The sequence below is a fragment of the Rhinolophus sinicus genome, chromosome 16, assembly GCF_057876585.1.
Source record: "Rhinolophus sinicus isolate RSI-liver-muscle chromosome 16, RSI-T2T, whole genome shotgun sequence".
NCBI classification, from domain to species: Eukaryota; Metazoa; Chordata; class Mammalia; order Chiroptera; family Rhinolophidae; genus Rhinolophus; species Rhinolophus sinicus.
This window is the reverse complement of record NC_142516.1, coordinates 116778856-116798588: the sequence shown is the minus strand read 5'-3', so window position 1 is coordinate 116798588 and position 19733 is coordinate 116778856. Positions and strand designations below refer to the sequence as shown.

The following is a 19733-nucleotide window of genomic DNA, read 5'->3' as shown; positions in this document are numbered from 1 at the left end:
GTGACTGGAGTAAATGCAGAGTTTTTTAAGCACACAACATGAAATCATCACAGTAAAAATATGGGGGGGGGGGCGTGTTCTATAAATGTTTTTCCTGCTTTCATAAGGAAAAAATATTTTAATTATTATTATTTCTAAACTTAAGTTTATAACTTAATCCAAATTAAGAATTTTGTTTTTTGTTGTATTAAGACAAAAAACAAAACAAAAACAGAGCATTTACTTGAATTATTTAAAATAATTCAGTATAGTTATTCACAAATGCTCATTCCCCTTTTGATTGTTTTATTCCTCCATTTCCTAAAATGGGGACATTTTTATTAAAATATTAACAGAAGAGAAAGCACGTGTAAGTTTTACTTGAGAAAATATTAAGTAGAATAATTTTTCTAAGCCCCAAATCTCACTTCTGACACAACATTTCTGTGTTTTTAAATGAGTCGTATGAGAATTTTTTTTAAAAGCTATAGATAGAGAAGTCAGTAGGGGCAGATACAGTGTTTGAATTATTTTGTAATATTTTAAATAAGGTCAATTCCTTTGCCCCTTAACACTGGGTGGATGAACGTGGCACATGTAAATTCCACAGACAATGTAGAAAGGTTTATATCTAACTCCTCCTTTAACCTTGCCATTAATCTCCTAGTGAGTAAAGAAGCCTTGATTAACAATAGCAGTGCTGTTGGTTTGCTCGTTAACGGCTTTGTTGTGCATTGTGTGGCTCTGTGTATTTTGTCTGCCATTGTACAGGAGTTCAAACCCATTGGTACCGGGTACAACAGAAGGGCCCAGCCTTTTGTTGCAGCAGCAAACATTGATGACAAAAGACAGGTAGTGAGCGCTTCCTATAACTCACCCATTGGGCTCTATTCAACTAGCAATATCCAAGATGCACTTCATGGACAGCTGCGGGGTCTCATTCCTAGTTCACCTCAAAAGTAAGTATCGGACCTGTTCTCTGGCCACCATGTTCGTAACAATAACCACACGGTTTCTTTTCCTTTCAAAAGTCCAGCTCTTGCTGCTTTATTTTTACTTTTCTGAAGGCATGATCAGATTTGTAGTTTAAAGACAAGCATCTAGAACATGGTTCTAATGTTCTGGAGTCCAAGCGGCCAGTTCCTGAACATTTAGTGAATAGATGGTTCAAGCGAAGGAAGAGCTCTGGTTCCATCATCACCCTTCTTAGTCATGTCAATATCTGGTGGTAAATAATCCGCTCTGTACAATTATTGTTCATTTAATTTTATCTAAAAATATGTATTAGTCTTCCACTGAGGGACTTTTTAACCCTTTGTTTTCACAGGATGTGAACTACTTTGAACACAAGCACAATATTCGGCCCAAACCTTTCATAATCCCAGGCCGAAGCAGGTCATAAGTTTTGAGATTGTGAAGTTTGGAATGCATGCTTCTTTAATAAATCCTTACTAATCATCCAGAAAAGTAACTTTTAGGTGTTTGGAGTGACTTCTCTCCTTTTGAAGCTTATTTCAAAAGCAAAAGAAACAAACTCATTTAGCAGAGAAAAGAGCCAAATAAACTCTATTCCCCAGAGTAAACATTGACAAGATGTTAGAGCTTGAAATGTTATGCAGTTATCACATATATTTATAACTAATACCCCTAAGGATCCCATCCAGAACACAGTGACCTTTGAGGGAGGCAGATGTATCCTATCCCAGCTCAGGAAGGCCCAGCCAGCAGGAACAAAAATGGAAACCAGCCGCCTCCTCCCCCAACCAGGAGTAAGAAAACAGGTGGGGCAAACGTGGGAACACTGGTGTAGCTTTATAGGTCAGACAGACGCTGGCCATCCCACCTCGGCACTTACTTCTCACACTAGGTAATCCCACTCATTCTACCTGTTACACAAAAATCAATTTGCATTCTTATGGATACTTGCAACAGAAGAGAGGCCACTTGAAAAGGAACTTTTCCACTTGGGGGAAAATGGGTAATAAAGACAGAGTTAGGAGGGAGGGAGATAGACTGGTTACTCTCATGAATAACTGCATGCACACTGGAATAACAATGAGCAAGCTCTTCATTGCTATCTGTCAGTCAGAGAAACATATCTCCCGATGATCCTTTTCAAATACCTTCTCTAGAAATTGAACTCCAACCTATGAGGGAAGAAATTAATGCCCTGATTGCCACATCAGGAAATAGTGACTTTAGGAAATCTCAAACCCATTCCTCTGACCTTAGCTACATCAGTCAGCCCAGAGAAAGGAAGTTGGTGATTAGGCTGCACGGATCCTAACAGGTTAGGGACATCGAAAAATGATCCACATTAGGTGTTTCAAACTAGAGGGCCATAGGTGGATTCATTCACAGACAATGTTTTATTTAACCTTCCAGGTATTTAACAAAAATGAACTTAAGTAAGTGCCTTTAAGATGGAATGTCTACGCTCCAGCTTGTCCAAATAAATGCACATCACTCCTAAGTGTATGATACCTGGCCCGTTTTCATATATGTGTGGCCCTCTTGGGCCCTGGAGACATCTGCGTTTATGATGCCTGCTGTGTGGATGGTCAGGCATCATTTAACATATGATGTCCATGTGTAGACCTTTCCATAAACTAGAGTTGGGACCAGAGGATTACCTCAAAATAAGCCAGGCAATTTTGTGTTATTAGACTCAGAAAGAAGCAATGGAGTGAAAGAGTAGGAGAAAGAGGCTAAAAAGGTAATTACTACTAAATGCATCTTCCCTCACTAGAATGGAAGCAATTACGGCATCTCCAACAAACTAGACATGCAGCTGGAGCAGAGTAAATGCTCAGTAAATGTTCATTAGATAAAGGAACACAATTCGAAGAGTACCTAATAATATTTCCCGAGTGGCAAGAAGAACCAGGAGCTATTATCCCTCCCTCACACTTGCAACTCTGCATAATCCTTTTTCACTTCTCTTTGTTCCCTTGTTCCTAACCCATTTTCCTCTGCATCTTTTCCCTATTTCTCCATATTCAATAGCTTCCCAGCCTCACTCCCAATTACATAACAACATGGGATTAAAAGCTAAAAAGCTATCTTGCTATTGAATACACACACACACACACACACACACACACACACACACACACACACACGATGCCAAAAAAAATGTATACACATTTTAAGAACGGAAAAAACTGTATTAAAATTACGCTGATGGTAACCACTTTGAGAACCTCTTGTAATTGCAGACGTCAAACGTGACTTGTAGTCATCTTCTGTTATCAGTATATATTGACTATTACAATTTTAGTTTTCTTCCTTTCTTAAAATGTGTATATATATTTTTGGCACCTTCTGTGTATATCTTCCTAAAGAAGCACAGTTAACCTAATACACTTGCATTCTTTTGAGGTTAGCATAACTTCAGTTCATTAACTATAGGACTCATGGAGGCTTAAATAAAAAGATGCATTAGAAAAACACTTATTTGCCTTTGCTAAAGACCAATAACATTTAATTTTATAAAAGTTCAGGGAAAGTCAGTGTCAGGTTTGTAACGCCTTTCTGTTATATTTTCATTTTAATTCATATGTGGTGATAATGACAAGCCTCTCATAACTTGTCATTGCAAGGTGCCTTTCAATATAGCTGAATTTGGAAGAGGGGAGAGGAGAAACAGGGATGAGAGAGTTGCTTAAAAACAGGTATCAGTACACAAATCTTAAAGAGAATTGTAAAAACGCCTCTACTATTCCTTTCTTCCTGTGCCCCCTCACTACCTGCTCTAGCTTCTGAATTTGTTGGTCTCATCAAATGATTCTTCATCAAGGTGGAATTTTGAGTGGCTACGTACCAAGCTATAGCTTCACCATTAATGACCAACTTTTTAATCAGAAGTAAATTGGAGATGCTAAATTGTTAACATAATCTGTTAATCTCCCTAGGGTCTTACTACTAGTTATGGTTTTTTTAAACATTTCATTATAAATCAAGCATATTACAAGGCCAGTATTTTCATATGCAAACATGTAAAAGTTTAAAGCCCAAGCTATCATTAAAAATATGTACAAGATATTTTATGGAACCAAATGATAAAATACAATCCTGTGAGTGATTTCGGACAAGTCGCTTTCTGAAGCATGTCCCAAAAAGTCTGTACACACACCAGGGAAATTAAACCTTGTCTCTAATGATCTATCCAGGAGTGAAGTAATTAGTGTGTCATCAGCCTTACAGGTGGTCTTGCCGAGTCGCTAAGCCAACGTCAAGAAACCTCATTAGCACCTACCTTTCCATGTCACAGGAATAGATCATGGTGACCCATGATGATAGTCACAGTGACTGGAGTCTACGAAAATTAATTGATTTAAAGCATCAGTTCAAGAGATCTTTTAAACTGTCCTAGAGATTTATTAAAATTATTAAACACTCTTGTTGCTTAGAGTTTGTTTCTTATCTATTCAATAGACATGGGCCCCCAAATAGAATGATAAAGAAACTAGGACATGGAAGACACAATCTTCGCTTAACTAAAGTTATACACACAAACATGCATGTATACAAGAACACTAACAACAGGAAACGGTTCCTACTCATTACAACTCTAAAATAAGGTATATCTCTAAGTTCTGAATTGATCATAGTTTATCCACTATCTAGCACTATTCCTACACACAGTAAGGTCAGAATAGTTATAAATGCTTGTTGAAAAGGTTCACTATTCTAAGCCTAAGTCTCCCAAATCCCTAAATTACAATTTAATAAGCTTCTTTATACGTAGATAAAATCAGTATTATTGTGACTCTAAACTGCACTATGACTGAAATTTTACTTCTATTCTTTTACCAACTGAAGTCAATCTCAGGAGCCAGTGTAGTGCTGAATCCATGAACATGGCGAGTAAGCCACCTGACGTTCTGGTATGTGATCAACCAATTCTAAGACTGTTTTAAGCAGGTTTCAGCAGCCAGGGAGTGAAGGAGCAAGTCTATATTTACCTGCTTAATTTAGGCTGTGCAGGTGGTTGAATTGGATAACACAAGACCAAAAAAAAACAAACAAAAAAAACCATTTAGTAACATGAGATGTCCAGACTAATCAGGCTGCAACACTGATGAAGTCAACAAAATCAATGCCCCAAATCTTTTTGGTCTGTGGTCTCCATATGGGGCTGAGGTTGGCACTAGTAACCCTAAAGATTAAATGCAGATATGAGCCACACTTGAGCCCTAAGAGAATACTGACTTTGAGATAAACACACCATATAATTTTTTGTTTGATTTGAGTTTACAGCAACACTAACCTGCAGGCATGACAGGTTACATTAATACTAACATTTCTTTTGGTTTTTTCTTAAATGACTGTGCTTTTAAAAAGAATCTCAGTATATTTCATTTTCTTACAAAATGTATTTTCTCATGCTGCTCTTAAAATGCACGTAGAAAAATGACTTTTTAGTCCTCGGCATGTCAGCTCTGACCAGCCTCCTAGCTAGCTTCAGAGAGAACATGAGATTTCCCTAGCTGGTCTTAATATTGCATGATTGGCCTCTCTGATGTTTTAATAAGAAGTCCCCTCAACTTGTCTGTAAAAGGAAATGATAAATATGCATGAAAATGTGTGCTTTCGAACTTTTACATGAACTAGCTATGTAGAAAAGAAATATATCTTAGCCCCCAAAGAATGCAAGTTCACCTGATTTGTTCTCCAGTCATTCATTTCAAGGTGACAAGCATTTGTGGGCTGTTCTAGAGCCTATATTAAATCAGCAAACCATTTTTTAAAAGTGTATTCTCCACAAAATTAAAGAATGAAAATAGAAAAAGTTAAAAGAGTAAAATGTTTACAAATCGCCTTAAAACATAACCTTTATCACACAACCTACAAGTTGCCAATTACAATTCAACTAAAGCTCAACTGCATTTCTGAAACATACTTATTTTGAAATGTTTAGCCTAAATATGTGACTGGATCTTCATGTGGCATATTCAGCTACTATTTGTGAAGAATCATTTATTAATATTCTAATTTTAAATATTGCATCTCAGAAATATAAAAGCCTGCCCAACCAATGTAATTTCCCTGTATTATTTGTCTATGACTTTGTTAAGTTTAAAATTATCTGGCCTACTTTTACAAAGTGAGTAGAATAGCATCTTTTCTAGTTTTTATACAACTTGTTTATGTGTAATCTTCAACTTACATATGGCCTAGTAGAACAGAGCCCAAAAAATGCAATATCACCTTTTAATTTCGTTAAACGTTTTTCAGTCATGAATTTTGCAATGTCTTCCCTTTTTAAAATAAATCATAGGCAGAAATAAACATTTTGTTTTAATGTTATTTACTTCACCTCTTACTTTTTGTCTTCAATTCCTCTTAACTTCTCTATACTTGTTCTCTGTGTTCTCTTGTCTGGTTTTGCTGGTTCCTGTGTCATCTCTGTGTAACGTGGTCATTAACACAGTGGATGCAGTACTCCGTCCGGTATTGACGGTAGCAGTGGACGTAGCACCCCTTCTTCTGTCAGTACTATTAGTACTATTTGCCCAGGTGACTTGAAAGTTGCTGCTAAGATGGCCCCTAACATTCCTTTGGAAATGGAACTTCCTGGTGTGAAGATTGTACATGCTCAGTTTAATACACCTATGCAGTTGTACTCAGATGACAATATTATGGAAACACTTCAGGGTCAGGTTTCAACAGCTCTAGGGGAAGCACCCCCAATGAGGTAATATGAGTCTTTTTGAACCATGGGCATATTAACTAAGCACGTAGGCAATGTCAACATTACTGGTGGTGTATTTTTTTAACATTGTCTTAATTGAAAGAAAGCTATGTGAAAATATTTAAAGAAAAAAAATTCTAAGTATTTACTGCAAATATCTAGTCCTAATGATAAAGGTGATTTAAAGAATTAACTAAATAGAGCTTTATATGACCAATCACAATAAACTGAAATCATGGAAGGACCAAATGGATATGTGTTTTGAAAAGCTACAATGTACTTTACACATGTTAGATACAATACTTCTCAAAAGTAATTAATAATTGGTACACTCTATGCTTCTCTGTTGGGGGTCAAAAATTGGGAAGTCCAGAGCAGTTTTAAAAGAGATGATACTTCTCTCTTCAAATAGTGTATTGTGGGGAGGTAATTACTTTTCCATTTAAAATTTCTGCCATGAGTAAGGGTTTATAAGTTGTTATTATTTGGTTTATATATAAATCAAATTATTAATATAGATATTTAATTTCCAATGATCTCTATTTAGACTAATTTCTTCTTTATTATGAATATTTGTTTGAAGTACTTTTGCCATCAAGTTTTTTCAATTAAGATATTTATTATAAGATAAAATCTTATTACTTATTTCAATACTACAGGCCCACTTTTTATAAATTAAAGTAGTATAATGTTTAAGAGTGCTATGTAACAATATCCCAAAGCTCTTTCTTGGGATGAGTACAATAAGATAATAATAGCATAGTGTATCTCAAAGCCATTTTGCATGGAAATTCAGATATGTAAGATGATTATTTCCAGATATGATTTAGGTAATAAAAATATGTGCAGATAACAACTAACTTTTCTAGATAATGCAATTCAATGGCATAAAATAATAAAGCATTTAGTGCCTGACATGTAGTTTTATTGTAGCATTTCTTTTTAATTGCTTATCATGAATATATTTATAGAAAGTTTATTAAATAAAGCTGCTATCATTGTTGTAAATGAATTATAATGTGGCTACTTAGAAAATGTAGTATAGTCAATATAACTGATGTATATGTGAAAGTTTCTACATTATGTGCTTTCAAACACTGACAATTTGAACTTCTTCGATTTACAAGCAAAATACCTTTGTTGCTTCCAAGAGTCAACACAGCACATTAATCTTAAAAACAAAATTAAACAATATACTTTTAGTTTAATATCAAAAATGAATCTGAATTTAATGACAATTTTATGCCTGAGAATAATCAAACTGGGCTCACTTCTGCACTTTCTATCATATGTATATTGTCTTTTTTCTGAGAAAAGTAAATTTTGTTCCTATCTATAATTATATGTCCATCAGACACCAATCTTTTTTTAAATGACCATTTCTGAACAATCACATTTTAGTTGCCCTCCAAAGTATTTTGCAAAATGGGACAGTGCTGATGTGACCCTGAGGTTAACTGATGGCATTTTAAGGCAACCTATGTGAATAAACATTATATTTTTAACTGTAATATAAAATAACTGGAAAATACTAAATCTCTGCTCAGGAGTTACTGCAAATATAGGGATTACTGTTTATTGATGTCATGTGGCTTCTTGCAAGTCTGTTGCCCACAATGCTCCTGATGCTCTGCCTGCCATATTGTGTTTCAGTGAACCCACAGTCTCGGGGCCCCCCCAGTCAGACGTGTACCGGATGCTCCATGACAATCGGGATGAACCTACTCAGCCTCGGCAGTCAGGCTCCTTCAGGGTGCTCCAGGAACTAGTTAACGATGGTCCCGGTGAGCAGCCGCTATTGATAGAGGCTGTTGGAATGCTGGGTGGTGGGGAGTACAGCAAACAGACTGGGAATGAAAGTCTAAATATTGATTTTATAGAGAAATCAAATGAATCTTTGCCTAGAACAATTTGGGTGGTGCCTGGTTTAGGAAAGGAACTTCCAGGATGTGTCCAAGTAGCCACCAACTTAATGGTTTAAAAGGTGCCAAAGACAAATTCCATTGTGGGGACAGAGCCCCAGAAAGTGGTTTACAGGCTCTCGGCCTCACATGGAGGGGTGCTGGCTCGGGTAGTAGATGGCCGTCAGCTGTGGCTGATTGGCCATCAGCTGTAGCCAGTTAGCCAATTAGCCGCTAATATAACTGCTGCTGCTACGGAGGAGAGCCGAGGAGGGCCAAGGAGGGCCGAGGAGAGTAGAGGAGGAGAGTCGTCGGTTGGTTGGCAGAAAAACAGACAGCAGGTTGCACGTCCGGTGAACCCAGCCCCCAGTGAAGCCATAGTGGTATGACTCCCCTACCTATGGCTCCGTGGGTGTTCCTTTTTGGCCTCACCATATCCTGTGTTCTTATGTGGGGAGCGGGAGCAGAGACCCTGCAGGCCGCCCCGCACAACAAATGGCGCAGCGAGCATGGTCTCCCGCATGACATACTGTACGGTGGTTTCTCAAAAAGTTAAACGTAGAATTACCGTATGATCCAGGAATCCCACTCCCAGTTACATCCCCAAAATAATTCAAAGGAGATACTCAAACACTTACTTGTACACCAATGTTCATAGCAGTATTATTATTCACAATTGCCAAATGTCTATTGATAGATAAATGGATAAACAAAATGTGGTATATGTGTACAATGGAATATTATTCAGTTTTTAAAAAGAATGAAATTCTGACACATGCTGCAACATGGATGAACCTTTAACACATCATGCTAAGTGAAATAAGCAAGACACAAAAAGGACAAATATTGTATGATTCCACTCATGCGAGGTACTTAGAATTTGCAAGGCATAGATATAGAAGGTACAATAGAAGTTACCAGGGTGTGAAAGGAGGGAGTAATGGGGAGTTATTGTTTAATGGATACAGAGTTTCAGTTTGGGATGATGGAAAAGTTCTGGAAATGGATATAGGCGATAATTTTAAACACTGTGAATGTACTTAATGCTACTAGATACACACTAAAGATGGTAAAGATGGTCAATTTTAGATTGTATGTATTTACCACGATAAAAAATGAAAAAATGAAAAATGTTCTCTGCTCCTTTGAGCATTTTGTAACAACTCCCTATAACAACAAAAATGTTTCACTAATTCTGTTTTGTAAGGCCCTATTTCCCAGCAAGTTGTGCTTGAACCCGCCCTACTTCTTTTGAAATGATACTATGGGCAGGCGCAACTTAAGAATTTCTTAGGTTAAAGTGCACACCTTAAAATAGAAGCAAAGTACAAACTGTAGCCAGCTGTTCCTTTGCCATAAATGGAAACACTTTGTTTTTCAGATGACCGTCCTGCTGGAACTCGGAGTGTGAGAGCTCCGGTTACAAAAGTCCACGGTGGTGCTGGCAGCACACAGAAGATGCCACTCTGTGACAAATGTGGGCATGGCATTGTGTAAGTTTCATTTTTAACCCAGGAATTCCCTATAAATCTTGGTGGCAGTTCTCTATTTCTATTCATTGACTTGAAATACACCATCCACAACATTTATCACATTTTGACCAGAATTCTTCAGACATACCCTACAATTGCCATATAATGTGAGTCAGCACTCGATTTATAATTTCAGATTATTCTCATGAAAAAAAAAACTGCCCAGAAACATATTTTAAAAAAACATTTCCAAGAATCAAAACTTCCTTTCAAAAAGCTCTCCCTTTGTTAAGGTACGTAATCTTTGAGTACTTGCTTTTCTATACAAACCCAAGTCATCAGGCTGTTAGTTAAAACACATTATCTTTACCTAGTTTCTTAAATTGCGCAAATATTGAAATATAATTTTAAAAAATCAGTCAGCTTCCATCCGAGGTCCTTTATGTTTGAATATCCCCACTTGCTAGTTCAAATCTTCAAGTGAACCAGAGCATTTCAACCTCTTCCCTGCAAATGCGCCCCCCCCACACACACACTTTTCTCATTCCTTTTCTCTGTTCCTCTACCATTAGCTCACACGTGGAGGCACCATCTGTCCAATTAATTGTCCAGGGTATATCCCAGGAGGGCAAGTGGGAGATAAGCCTGATCAGAGCAAAGGGGGGAATGTGGAACAGAGAGAAATAAGCAGGACACCGAGCTCAGGAGCAGAGAGGACCTCCTAAAACAGGATAGTTTGTGATGTTACCAAAAGCAATTATTGCTCCTAAATTGTAGCAAACTGTTTCTTTGTTTGTTGTTGTGGTTGTTTTGACAGGAAAGGCAAATCCACCCCCTGTGGAAATGCCACCTCTGTTCCTTGATCTCTTTTCACTGCGCTCCACAGAAAAGAGAGGCTGGGCCATCGAGATAGAAGGCAATCAGAGGGACGCTTAGTTGTGTAGACAACAACTTTGGTCAAAATCAGAATCCTTTGCAGAGGTGTTTGCCTATCTGTATCATGTCTCCCTCCTCCAAAGAAACCATGGGGAAAGATCATGAAGGAACAACCTATAATTTTTACATAAACGACTTGTTTGAAAAATCTGAAAAAATATTCACATCAGAAACGTGATGGTTTATTGCGGTTGTCTTGGAGCTCCCTGATATTTACGTCAATTTCAATGCCGTGCCCCCTATGACAGCTGGAGGCTACAGTTTCCTGAATGTGAAACAGATACCACCTGCCTTATCTGTAGTGTTCTCACCTTTGTATCAGGGTTTGTTATTTTTTTTTTTTTTACTCCATCTCCTTTTTCTCCACAGTGGGGCCGTTGTGAAGGCACGGGATAAGTACCGGCATCCAGAGTGCTTTGTGTGTGCTGACTGCAACCTCAACCTCAAGCAAAAGGGCTACTTCTTCGTGGAGGGGGAGCTGTACTGCGAAACTCATGCAAGAGCCCGCACGAGGCCCCCAGAGGGCTACGACACAGTCACTCTGTATCCCAAAACTTAATTAAGTCTTCCGCAAACCAGAGCACCCACGCATTCACTCACACGCACTTACACAGGAAGGCACTAATGACTCCAGGCAGAAGTGTAGCAAACTGTTGAGTCCCAATCTAAAACCAAGGCTTTTAGATGTTTATCTTATTGTGTACTGAGGAGAAGGAATAGGAGGCAAATGCCTGCTATAACAGAAACATACATTCAGGGTGTTTTGCAACTTTTTTTCTTTGGGGCTAGCAATAAGTTAATGACATTTAAACCAATAATTTTTTGGATGTCATCCTCCACAATTTAAATTTATGTTATGACCATCAAACATGTAAACATCAAGATATTTGGGGGAGTCTAATCGTCTTTCCTTAACAAGTTGATTTTGCAATTGTAGTAAATACCAAATAATAATCTTGTATTCTAACACAGCCTGCAGTTGTCTGTTATCTGCTTTAACTATTATAGTGCATGTCAGGGAAAAAGTCCCTCGATTCTCTAGTTTCATATTCAACAATTATACCATTGGAAGCAACATACATAATAAACACATAAAACATTTTTAAAATACCTAATGAAGTGGCACTCAATGAATTCCGATAAAATCAACATTCCAATGAGAAGGCCCAATCATACGTACACTAACAACTCAGGTATTTTAAGAAAATGTGGCTCCTTTAGTATTATTACGCATTTACTCTTTCTTACGAGTGTACAATTTCTGCTCATAGGAGGGGCATTTAAATTTGCTAGTCAAAGGTAATTCAGTCTCTTTCAGATTAAAACAGTTTCTTTTGCTTTGAAATAGTCACTTTCTTTTTAAATGGCTCTTTCAGATAAATATTCAGTCAAATTCAAGGTTCAGACTCCATGAAGGCTGTTTCTTTGTGCTCAAAGGTTAATCACCACCTTCTCCTCCTTCCCAAAATGGTATCTCCAAGAGGAGACAGTTTAGGGGACCTCCGAAGGAACAAAGGGGTTACTGGTCTCCCAGGGTCACTGCTGGTATCCACTGCTGAAACCCATGATTTCACAGGTGGTCTGTTTTCTCAAGATCGTTGGGACCAGACAATAATGCCACCTCCACCAACACCTCCAAAAGTGCCAGCTCAGCCTTCCCTGGAGTCAGGAAGCCTTTGCATCACAGATGTGAACTCCACCTGGCCTCTGGCTCTGCATTGTCTCCTTGCCTCTCACTATGGTGGTGCTGGACACACGGGAACTTTTGAAACTGTCCCCTCCAAGGACAAAGCATGGGGAACCAGCAGGGTGGGAAGGAGGGGACTGTCGTGCCACCTCATCACCATGTCACTTCTGCCCTAGTGCAGCTGCTGCCTATTGGCCCAAATGACAAATAGAGCACAAGTTGTATTTCCCGGAATTCTCCCACACTTAATTCTTTCTGACTCTGACCTATCTAGGGTTTTGGTCCAGTGAGAGGAGCCAGAACACCTGCCTGGCCTCTATAGGCATTTGAGATTGCTACTGGAACCTCTGCACCAACACATAAATTCATTAACAGAGCTACTAATATAACATAAACAAGAAACTTTGAAATCAAAGAAAAGAATGGATCCAAAATACATTACATTTTTTGTTCAGATGTTATTTTTAAATATTTTCTTCTGGGAAGGATACAAACACAAAAGTTTGGATGCTGGAGAGCAAATGAACGGTAACCGATTTAGAAAACCTGAGAAAGTTAAAATCCAAAGCGGCAGTGGAGAAAACTGAAAACCAACCATTTCCCCTCCAAAATCATGAAAAGCCACGGGAATTAACAGCACGGAGCATTTCTGGACTAGAGAATAAAGGTGGAATTACGACAAGGAGGCTGAAGTAGGAGCTGTTTGAGAAGCACTTCCTCCCACAGGTGTCCCCTCTCCTCCCACACTCTCACACACCCCACGGCCTTCCCAGCGGAAGTCTGCTAGGAAGTATCTGGAGAAGGTAAAACTGCATCTCTGAACTGGGGAAGCGCAGTGGAGGGTATGTGTACCACACTAAAAAGGGATTAAATTAAGTAAGAATGAAAGACTCATGAGAAAAGTGTGCGTTAGACAATACATGGTACATTAACATACATTGTATTTTAGACATCTGAGAGTATTCTTAAAATTATATTTGATATATTTTATATGTAATAGACTGCTTCAGTTTAGAAGTTCAATAATGAGTAAAAAATAGTAAAAAAAAAAAAAAAAAAGTAGTATAGTTTAATAACAGTAATACAGTGCTAATCTGAAATTTAGGAGTGATATGGCCTCAATCTGACACTTCAGACTATGTGACTAAGGCTCGTGAAGCATGCTCTAAAATTGTATGTTCATTATTTTTCATAAAAATTTTTGTTTGACAATTAAATCTAGAAATTTAAACACATAGGGGAATACTACCAAATTAATAGAAATGAATGCAATATGAAAATTGTTTTAAAATATATAGAGTGAAAATAGCAATGTTGAAATGGAAAGAAATTAAAAACGGTTTTAAAAAAGTAAACAACTGAAAAAGCCGTATTTCTCCCTATACTAGCATGTTGTGCTTCGATAATGATTTCACACCACATTTTCTATAGGAATTTATGCCACGGACAAAGAATGCCAACCAGTTTTGATTTAGCTCACAGAAGAACATCTTCTTAGAAAACAGACTAGCCACTGTTTTATATTGATAAGTTTACTATCCATCAAGGAAACTACCCATGATTAAGAATTGGGCATCTATGAATTTTGGACTCATGATTAACTAAATTGCTGTTTTTTTCAGAGTACATCTAGGATAGAGTTGCTATACTCACTACCAACATGACAACTGACTGAATAAAAAAAAAGTTGTAGTTATCACGTATGTTTACACTTGTGTAAACAGAGTAAAGCAAATGGTTAATGTGACACACAAACACTTCAGATAATCTAAAGTTTGTCCCACATGGCAACATCCCAAGATAAGCAGAATGAAGCTTTGGGTCCCTTCTATCAACAACTTTAGTTGCAAAACTTTGTCAAGTTGTCCTTTGAAGAGATTTGATTTCAGTCCTAGAAAACTGCTACTTATAACCATTACTCTTTATTTCATATCATCATGGTCCAATGCTCTTTTATTATGTATGTTGTGCCATCTGAATCTGAGCATGAAAAAAAAGATTGAAGAAAGAATGAAGGTAGTCAGATAATTCAAGTAAATAAACCATTTACCTGACCTATATGACTATTTCAAGAGAATTCTCTTAGGCATTCATTTTGGAGAGCACTCAATAAATATTTATTTGAGCACCTACCACATAAGAGATGTTGAATACTAGGCTTAAAAAAATGGATTTTTGAATACTTTTATCTACATTTACAAATTAACATTTTAAATCTAATTAGAATGCTTTATGTGATTAATTTTTAAACAAAGCATCTACAAGAAGTGGCAGTTTTATCATAATTACTTTCTTTCAGATTTTTAAGTAATATTATCAATAATCATTTTTTGGTGTTGAAAATCAAGAGCCAATTAAATAAGTACAGCTACTTTTAGCTGGAAGAGTCACAGAACTGGATTCCTATTCCTGACGATCCAGGAGAGTTGACATTTCACACTGAGGCTGATCGGGTTCGTGAAGTTCACTGGGATTAATCCTCTTGTGGGGAGGGCAATTTTAAAAGCCTGAGTTCATATGCCTGACTCCACCAAAGACTCACTGGCGATATTCTGTTATAATCTTGTAGCTATAAAAAGGACTAAGGTCCCTCAATTGATTATATGCATTTTATTTGAGTATATAGATTTTAATTGAATGCTTACAAAATTCTTGACATAATATAATACTGGTCATGTTCATACATTATCTCTAAACTTTACAATTTTGCCAAATGAATATTTTACAAATGAGGAAAAGTTTCACAGAGTTTAACTTTTTCACAGAGTTTAACAGTGCCAAATACCTAGGGGGGGAAAAAACCCAGCATTTAAACTCACTAATATTCCCTCAGTAATAAATAGTATGATTTGGAAATCTTTAAACCTAATTCTTCCTCTCTACTGTATTGTTTTATTTATATTAATGATACCTTAGGGTCCATGTTTGCTTTCTTTATAGTAAAAATCAACTCTTCCATGAGTGCTAGGAAGTAGTGTGGAATAATACAAATATTAAGACTGATTTGATTGAGTGATGAGTAAGTAAGAAGACTGTCGTGAAACGAGGATAAGGACCTGGATTCTAACTGCAGCTCTGCTACTGGGCTTCACTTCACCTCAAGAATGAAGGAGATGGACTAGGTGATCCCTGAGCCTTCTTCCAGCTCAGTCACTGATCTCTACTTGACACTGTTTTCATCAATGTTAACTGGCTGGTCATTTCATTTAGTGTGGCCAGGTTCTTGGTTCAATTTGGAAGTTTCATTCTGTCCCATGGTCATGGATACCACCTCTGACTCATGTCATGGCTCACGGTAGAAGTCAAGCAAGGATTTATTACTGCAAATTCATGAGCTCCGTTGGAAGTACACATTAATGGTATATTTATTACAGCACGGGAAATGCACTACTATTATTAATGTGTGACCAAGTGGCCTGACTCAGTGCAGCTGATTTAGTGACCAAAAACCGAAAAGCACTTTAGCATCAGGAAGAAGGGGGTCACATATTGGGAGCTGAATTAACGACTCCTCAGTTTAGAAGAGGCTACAGAGACTACTATCCATATCAACCTCCTCACCCGCAGTAAACTTCACAGAACGCTTATTTGACCTAAGTGCCTTGTGCCGGAGAAAGGGTATTTCCATTTGCTTCAGTCTCAGATAGAAAGCTTTCTACCATTTGTACAGAATGAAACCTGCACATGTGCAAAGAGACTGTTAGTCCCCTGTCTTCTTGGTCCAAATCATGTCCATCACTCTATTTCTCACGTTCTCATTTGAACTTATTTTTCCCACTCAGTCTCTCTCTGTCACTGACTCTTCTCAGTCTGCAAGCATGCTCAAATACTCTCTTCCCTTCTGAAATTATCTCTTGCCCTAAAAGCTATTCCTTCTCACGCTACCTTGATACGAGTATTTCTCTATGTCTATCCCTTTAGCACACCAAACGTCTTAGAGTTAGACCAACTCCACTTTCTCAATATCCCCACCATACGACTATTAATCATTCCTCTTAAAGCAACAAGCAGCTTCCTAAGATCCCACGCTAGTGACTACCTTTGGTGAGTTGGGGGTTCATTCTTCTCCATAGATGTAATTATTTGAACACTAAAGGAATTTAAAGAAGGCTAGGCATGGAGGTGTTTGCATTTGGATCAAACCTTTGCGCTGCTGAAGGTCTGCTACCCACCTAAGACTTCCTAAGTCACTAGCACATCCATCCGCTTCTGACCAAAGCCCTAGCCTTAGGACAATTGCCCAAACTTATTATATATCCTAGGAGCAGTTAGATCACTTTCTCATACTACCATAGATCTCAGCTATGCTTAGTGATATCCCTGCGATCTCAGGCTTAAAAATAGACCTTCTGAAGTTAAAAAAATCCTACACTATGTTAGTCTGGTAATACACTGCTAAGAATAGATCTGACAGCTTGTTTTTGTGCAGTGCTCTTGAATTTGCTCCAGATTCTTGAATCTGCAGCTGTTAGTCAACAGGTGAAAGTGGATCTTTAAGAGGAACTACTATTTGAAGATTTTGAAATATTGTGACTCACAGATTTTCTTTTTTTAATTGGCAGTTAGGATTTTAATTTTGTCCTTTAGCAATGAACTTCACAATCAAAGAAAAAGCAAACATTTCCAGGGCAGTTGTGACCAGAGAAAGCATATCCCCTGACATAATTTGCTCCTTATATGAGGCTGAATAAAATAGAAACAGTCTCATCACATTGAGAAGGTTGTACTGCTGAATATTTCAGGAAATAGAAACTTTTAGCTCTATAATTAACTACATTTACCGCTATACTTTTGTAAAATTTAAATGAAATATTGTCCTGCCTCATCAAACTACAATATTTATGGAAAAAAAAACATTAAAATAAAGTGATTTAGGTAAAACCAGGGTTTCAGAATCAGGAAGTCTAGCACTGACCAGTTACAGAGTTTCTAAAAAGTTCCTACACTTTCCCATGTTTCAGTTCTTCCCCCTGCAAATTTGAAAAATGACCTTTCTCATTAAAATGTTCCACAATTCTCAACACCATAAGTGAGACTATTTCACTAATAGCTTAATTATTAGGAGAATAATTACATTAAGTAAGGAAGGTCATTTAACATCCTGAGTATCTTGATTTTGTTTACTGATTTCAAATGGTATAATGAACCAACCATTCAGTGTTACGGGAGCAGGAACAGGTGGGCCCCAATAAGTATAATGCATATTTTTGCCATATTTTTCTGAGTATCACTGACCTTTTGTTTCTATTAAAAATCCGAGTGCTGTAGAAGATACTGAGTTTCCAACAGCAGCCAAAGAGCCTGAGAGACTCTCAAGTGGACCAGGGTTCTTGTGGTCTTACACAAGAGAATGGGGTTTTCCCCATTTTGAAAGTCTAAAGGAAATTTCATTATATTACTCTTTTAATCTAATTCTTATATATGTCCTTGGCAAGTAAATAACCATTTTACTTGACTTTAGAAACTTGGCAATGAGGAACTTTAGGGTCAAGAAGGTAGGATGAAAGCACAGAGAAGAAAAACACATTTTACAATATATTCAAGTACAGAGCTGGTATGTTCTTTACAATAAATGGTGAGTCAATTCAATAATCATAAAAAAAAAATGTATATTGACACCTACCTCACACTCTATAAAAATCAATTGCAGATGAATAGTAAATCTAAATATGAAAGGTAAAACAATACAGCTCTTATTAAAAAGCATGAAAGAATTATTGTATGACCTTGGCAAAAGCGGACTTTGGGTGTCCAATCCCAAGGAAGGGAAGGAGAGCGCCCCCGTGTGGAGAGCGCTGGCATCAGTGTGCAGAGCCGTGGGGTGAGGGGCGTGGCCCTGCCTGGAACTGGCTGATATGTGGTGTCAGAGACCAGGGAGGATGTGCATGTCTTCTACCCAGAGAGGAGGCCCAGCATTGGGTGACAGAGCCCAAGAAGGGTGAGGAGTGTGTCTAGGTGGAGGGAGACACAGTATAAGGTCCAGAGTCTAAGCAGAGTAGGAGGGAAGGGGCAGTGCAGGGTACTGGAACCCAAGTGTGATGACAAAAGCATCCATGTAGGGACTATGGTGAGAGACTGACATTAACAAAGTGGATATTTACAAGGGCATTGTTCAGATAAATAAATACATGTATAAAGAATAATGGATCGAATATATGGTGATGGAAGGAGAACTGACTCTGGGTGATGAACACACAATGGGATTTATAGATGATGTAATACAGAATTGTACACCTGAAATCTATGTAATTTTACTAACAATTGTCACCCCAATAAATTTAATAAAATAAAATTTAAAAAAAAAAAGAATAATGGGAGTCAACTTTCTCCCCGTTGTTAAGAGAAATTATAAACACGGAAAGGGAGAAAACTGGAAAGAACACTGTGATGTCATATTAGAACTAGAGGTACCATGAACTCATGGTTCTCAATATAGATAAATAGCTCTAGAAACAAATATGAATGTGAATGTGCATGTGTGTTTGCATGTGTTTATGTACATAAATACACATACAGCCATTCCCTAGCTCTATCCACCAAGATGGCCTCGGAGCAGCTCTGTGCACGCTTAGCACTCACACCCTGGCTTCTAAAAGCCATTTTCCTCTAAAAGAAACCAAGGCAGATCTTTGGAGAAATGGCTGATTTCAGGGCTAGGGCAGGCAAAGTATAGAATGAGCCTAGAACATCTGGGTATATCAAGAAAATGAAGAAGTACTCTAGTCATGACGGAGACATGTCCAAAGTACACGTAAGCCAGCTAAAGAAACCCCCACTGACCCAATTAGGGAAATTTAAGCAACACTAGAAATCATATTCACAACAGAAGATAATCCACTATAACCCACTGAATAAAATAGGAAATGCTGAGTCCATGAGATAGTGTAAAGAGACATGTCATGACACCTAAATGGACACAAGATTTTGGATTGCATCCTTTTTCTTTTATAAAGGACATTATTGGGAGAACCAGTGAAATGAGTAGGGTGTGAGGATTAGAGGGTAATAATGTATCAATGCTAATTTCCAGATTTTAATGGCTATATTGTACCTATGACTAT

General features: G+C 37.6%; 1 protein-coding gene across 3 annotated transcripts in view; it reads left to right on the top strand.

Annotated features, from left to right (window-relative positions):
- The window catches only part of PDLIM3 (PDZ and LIM domain 3), a 28545-nt gene extending 16215 nt beyond the window's left edge, over positions 1–12330 (top strand). Inside the window, exons 4-8 of one of the 3 annotated variants that reach the window (XM_019736168.3) lie at positions 1307–1374; positions 6416–6679; positions 8330–8460; positions 9959–10070; positions 11355–12330. In XM_019736168.3, the coding sequence (XP_019591727.1) occupies positions 1307–1374; positions 6416–6679; positions 8330–8460; positions 9959–10070; positions 11355–11544 (765 nt within the window). In that variant the 3' untranslated portion in view covers positions 11545–12330. Of the gene's footprint in view, positions 1–750; positions 939–1306; positions 1375–6415; positions 6680–8329; positions 8461–9958; positions 10071–11354 lie in introns of all 3 variants that reach the window. The other 2 variants (XM_019736169.3, XM_019736170.3) reach the window with 2 other exon arrangements.
- Positions 12331–19733: the final 7403 nt, after the last annotated feature.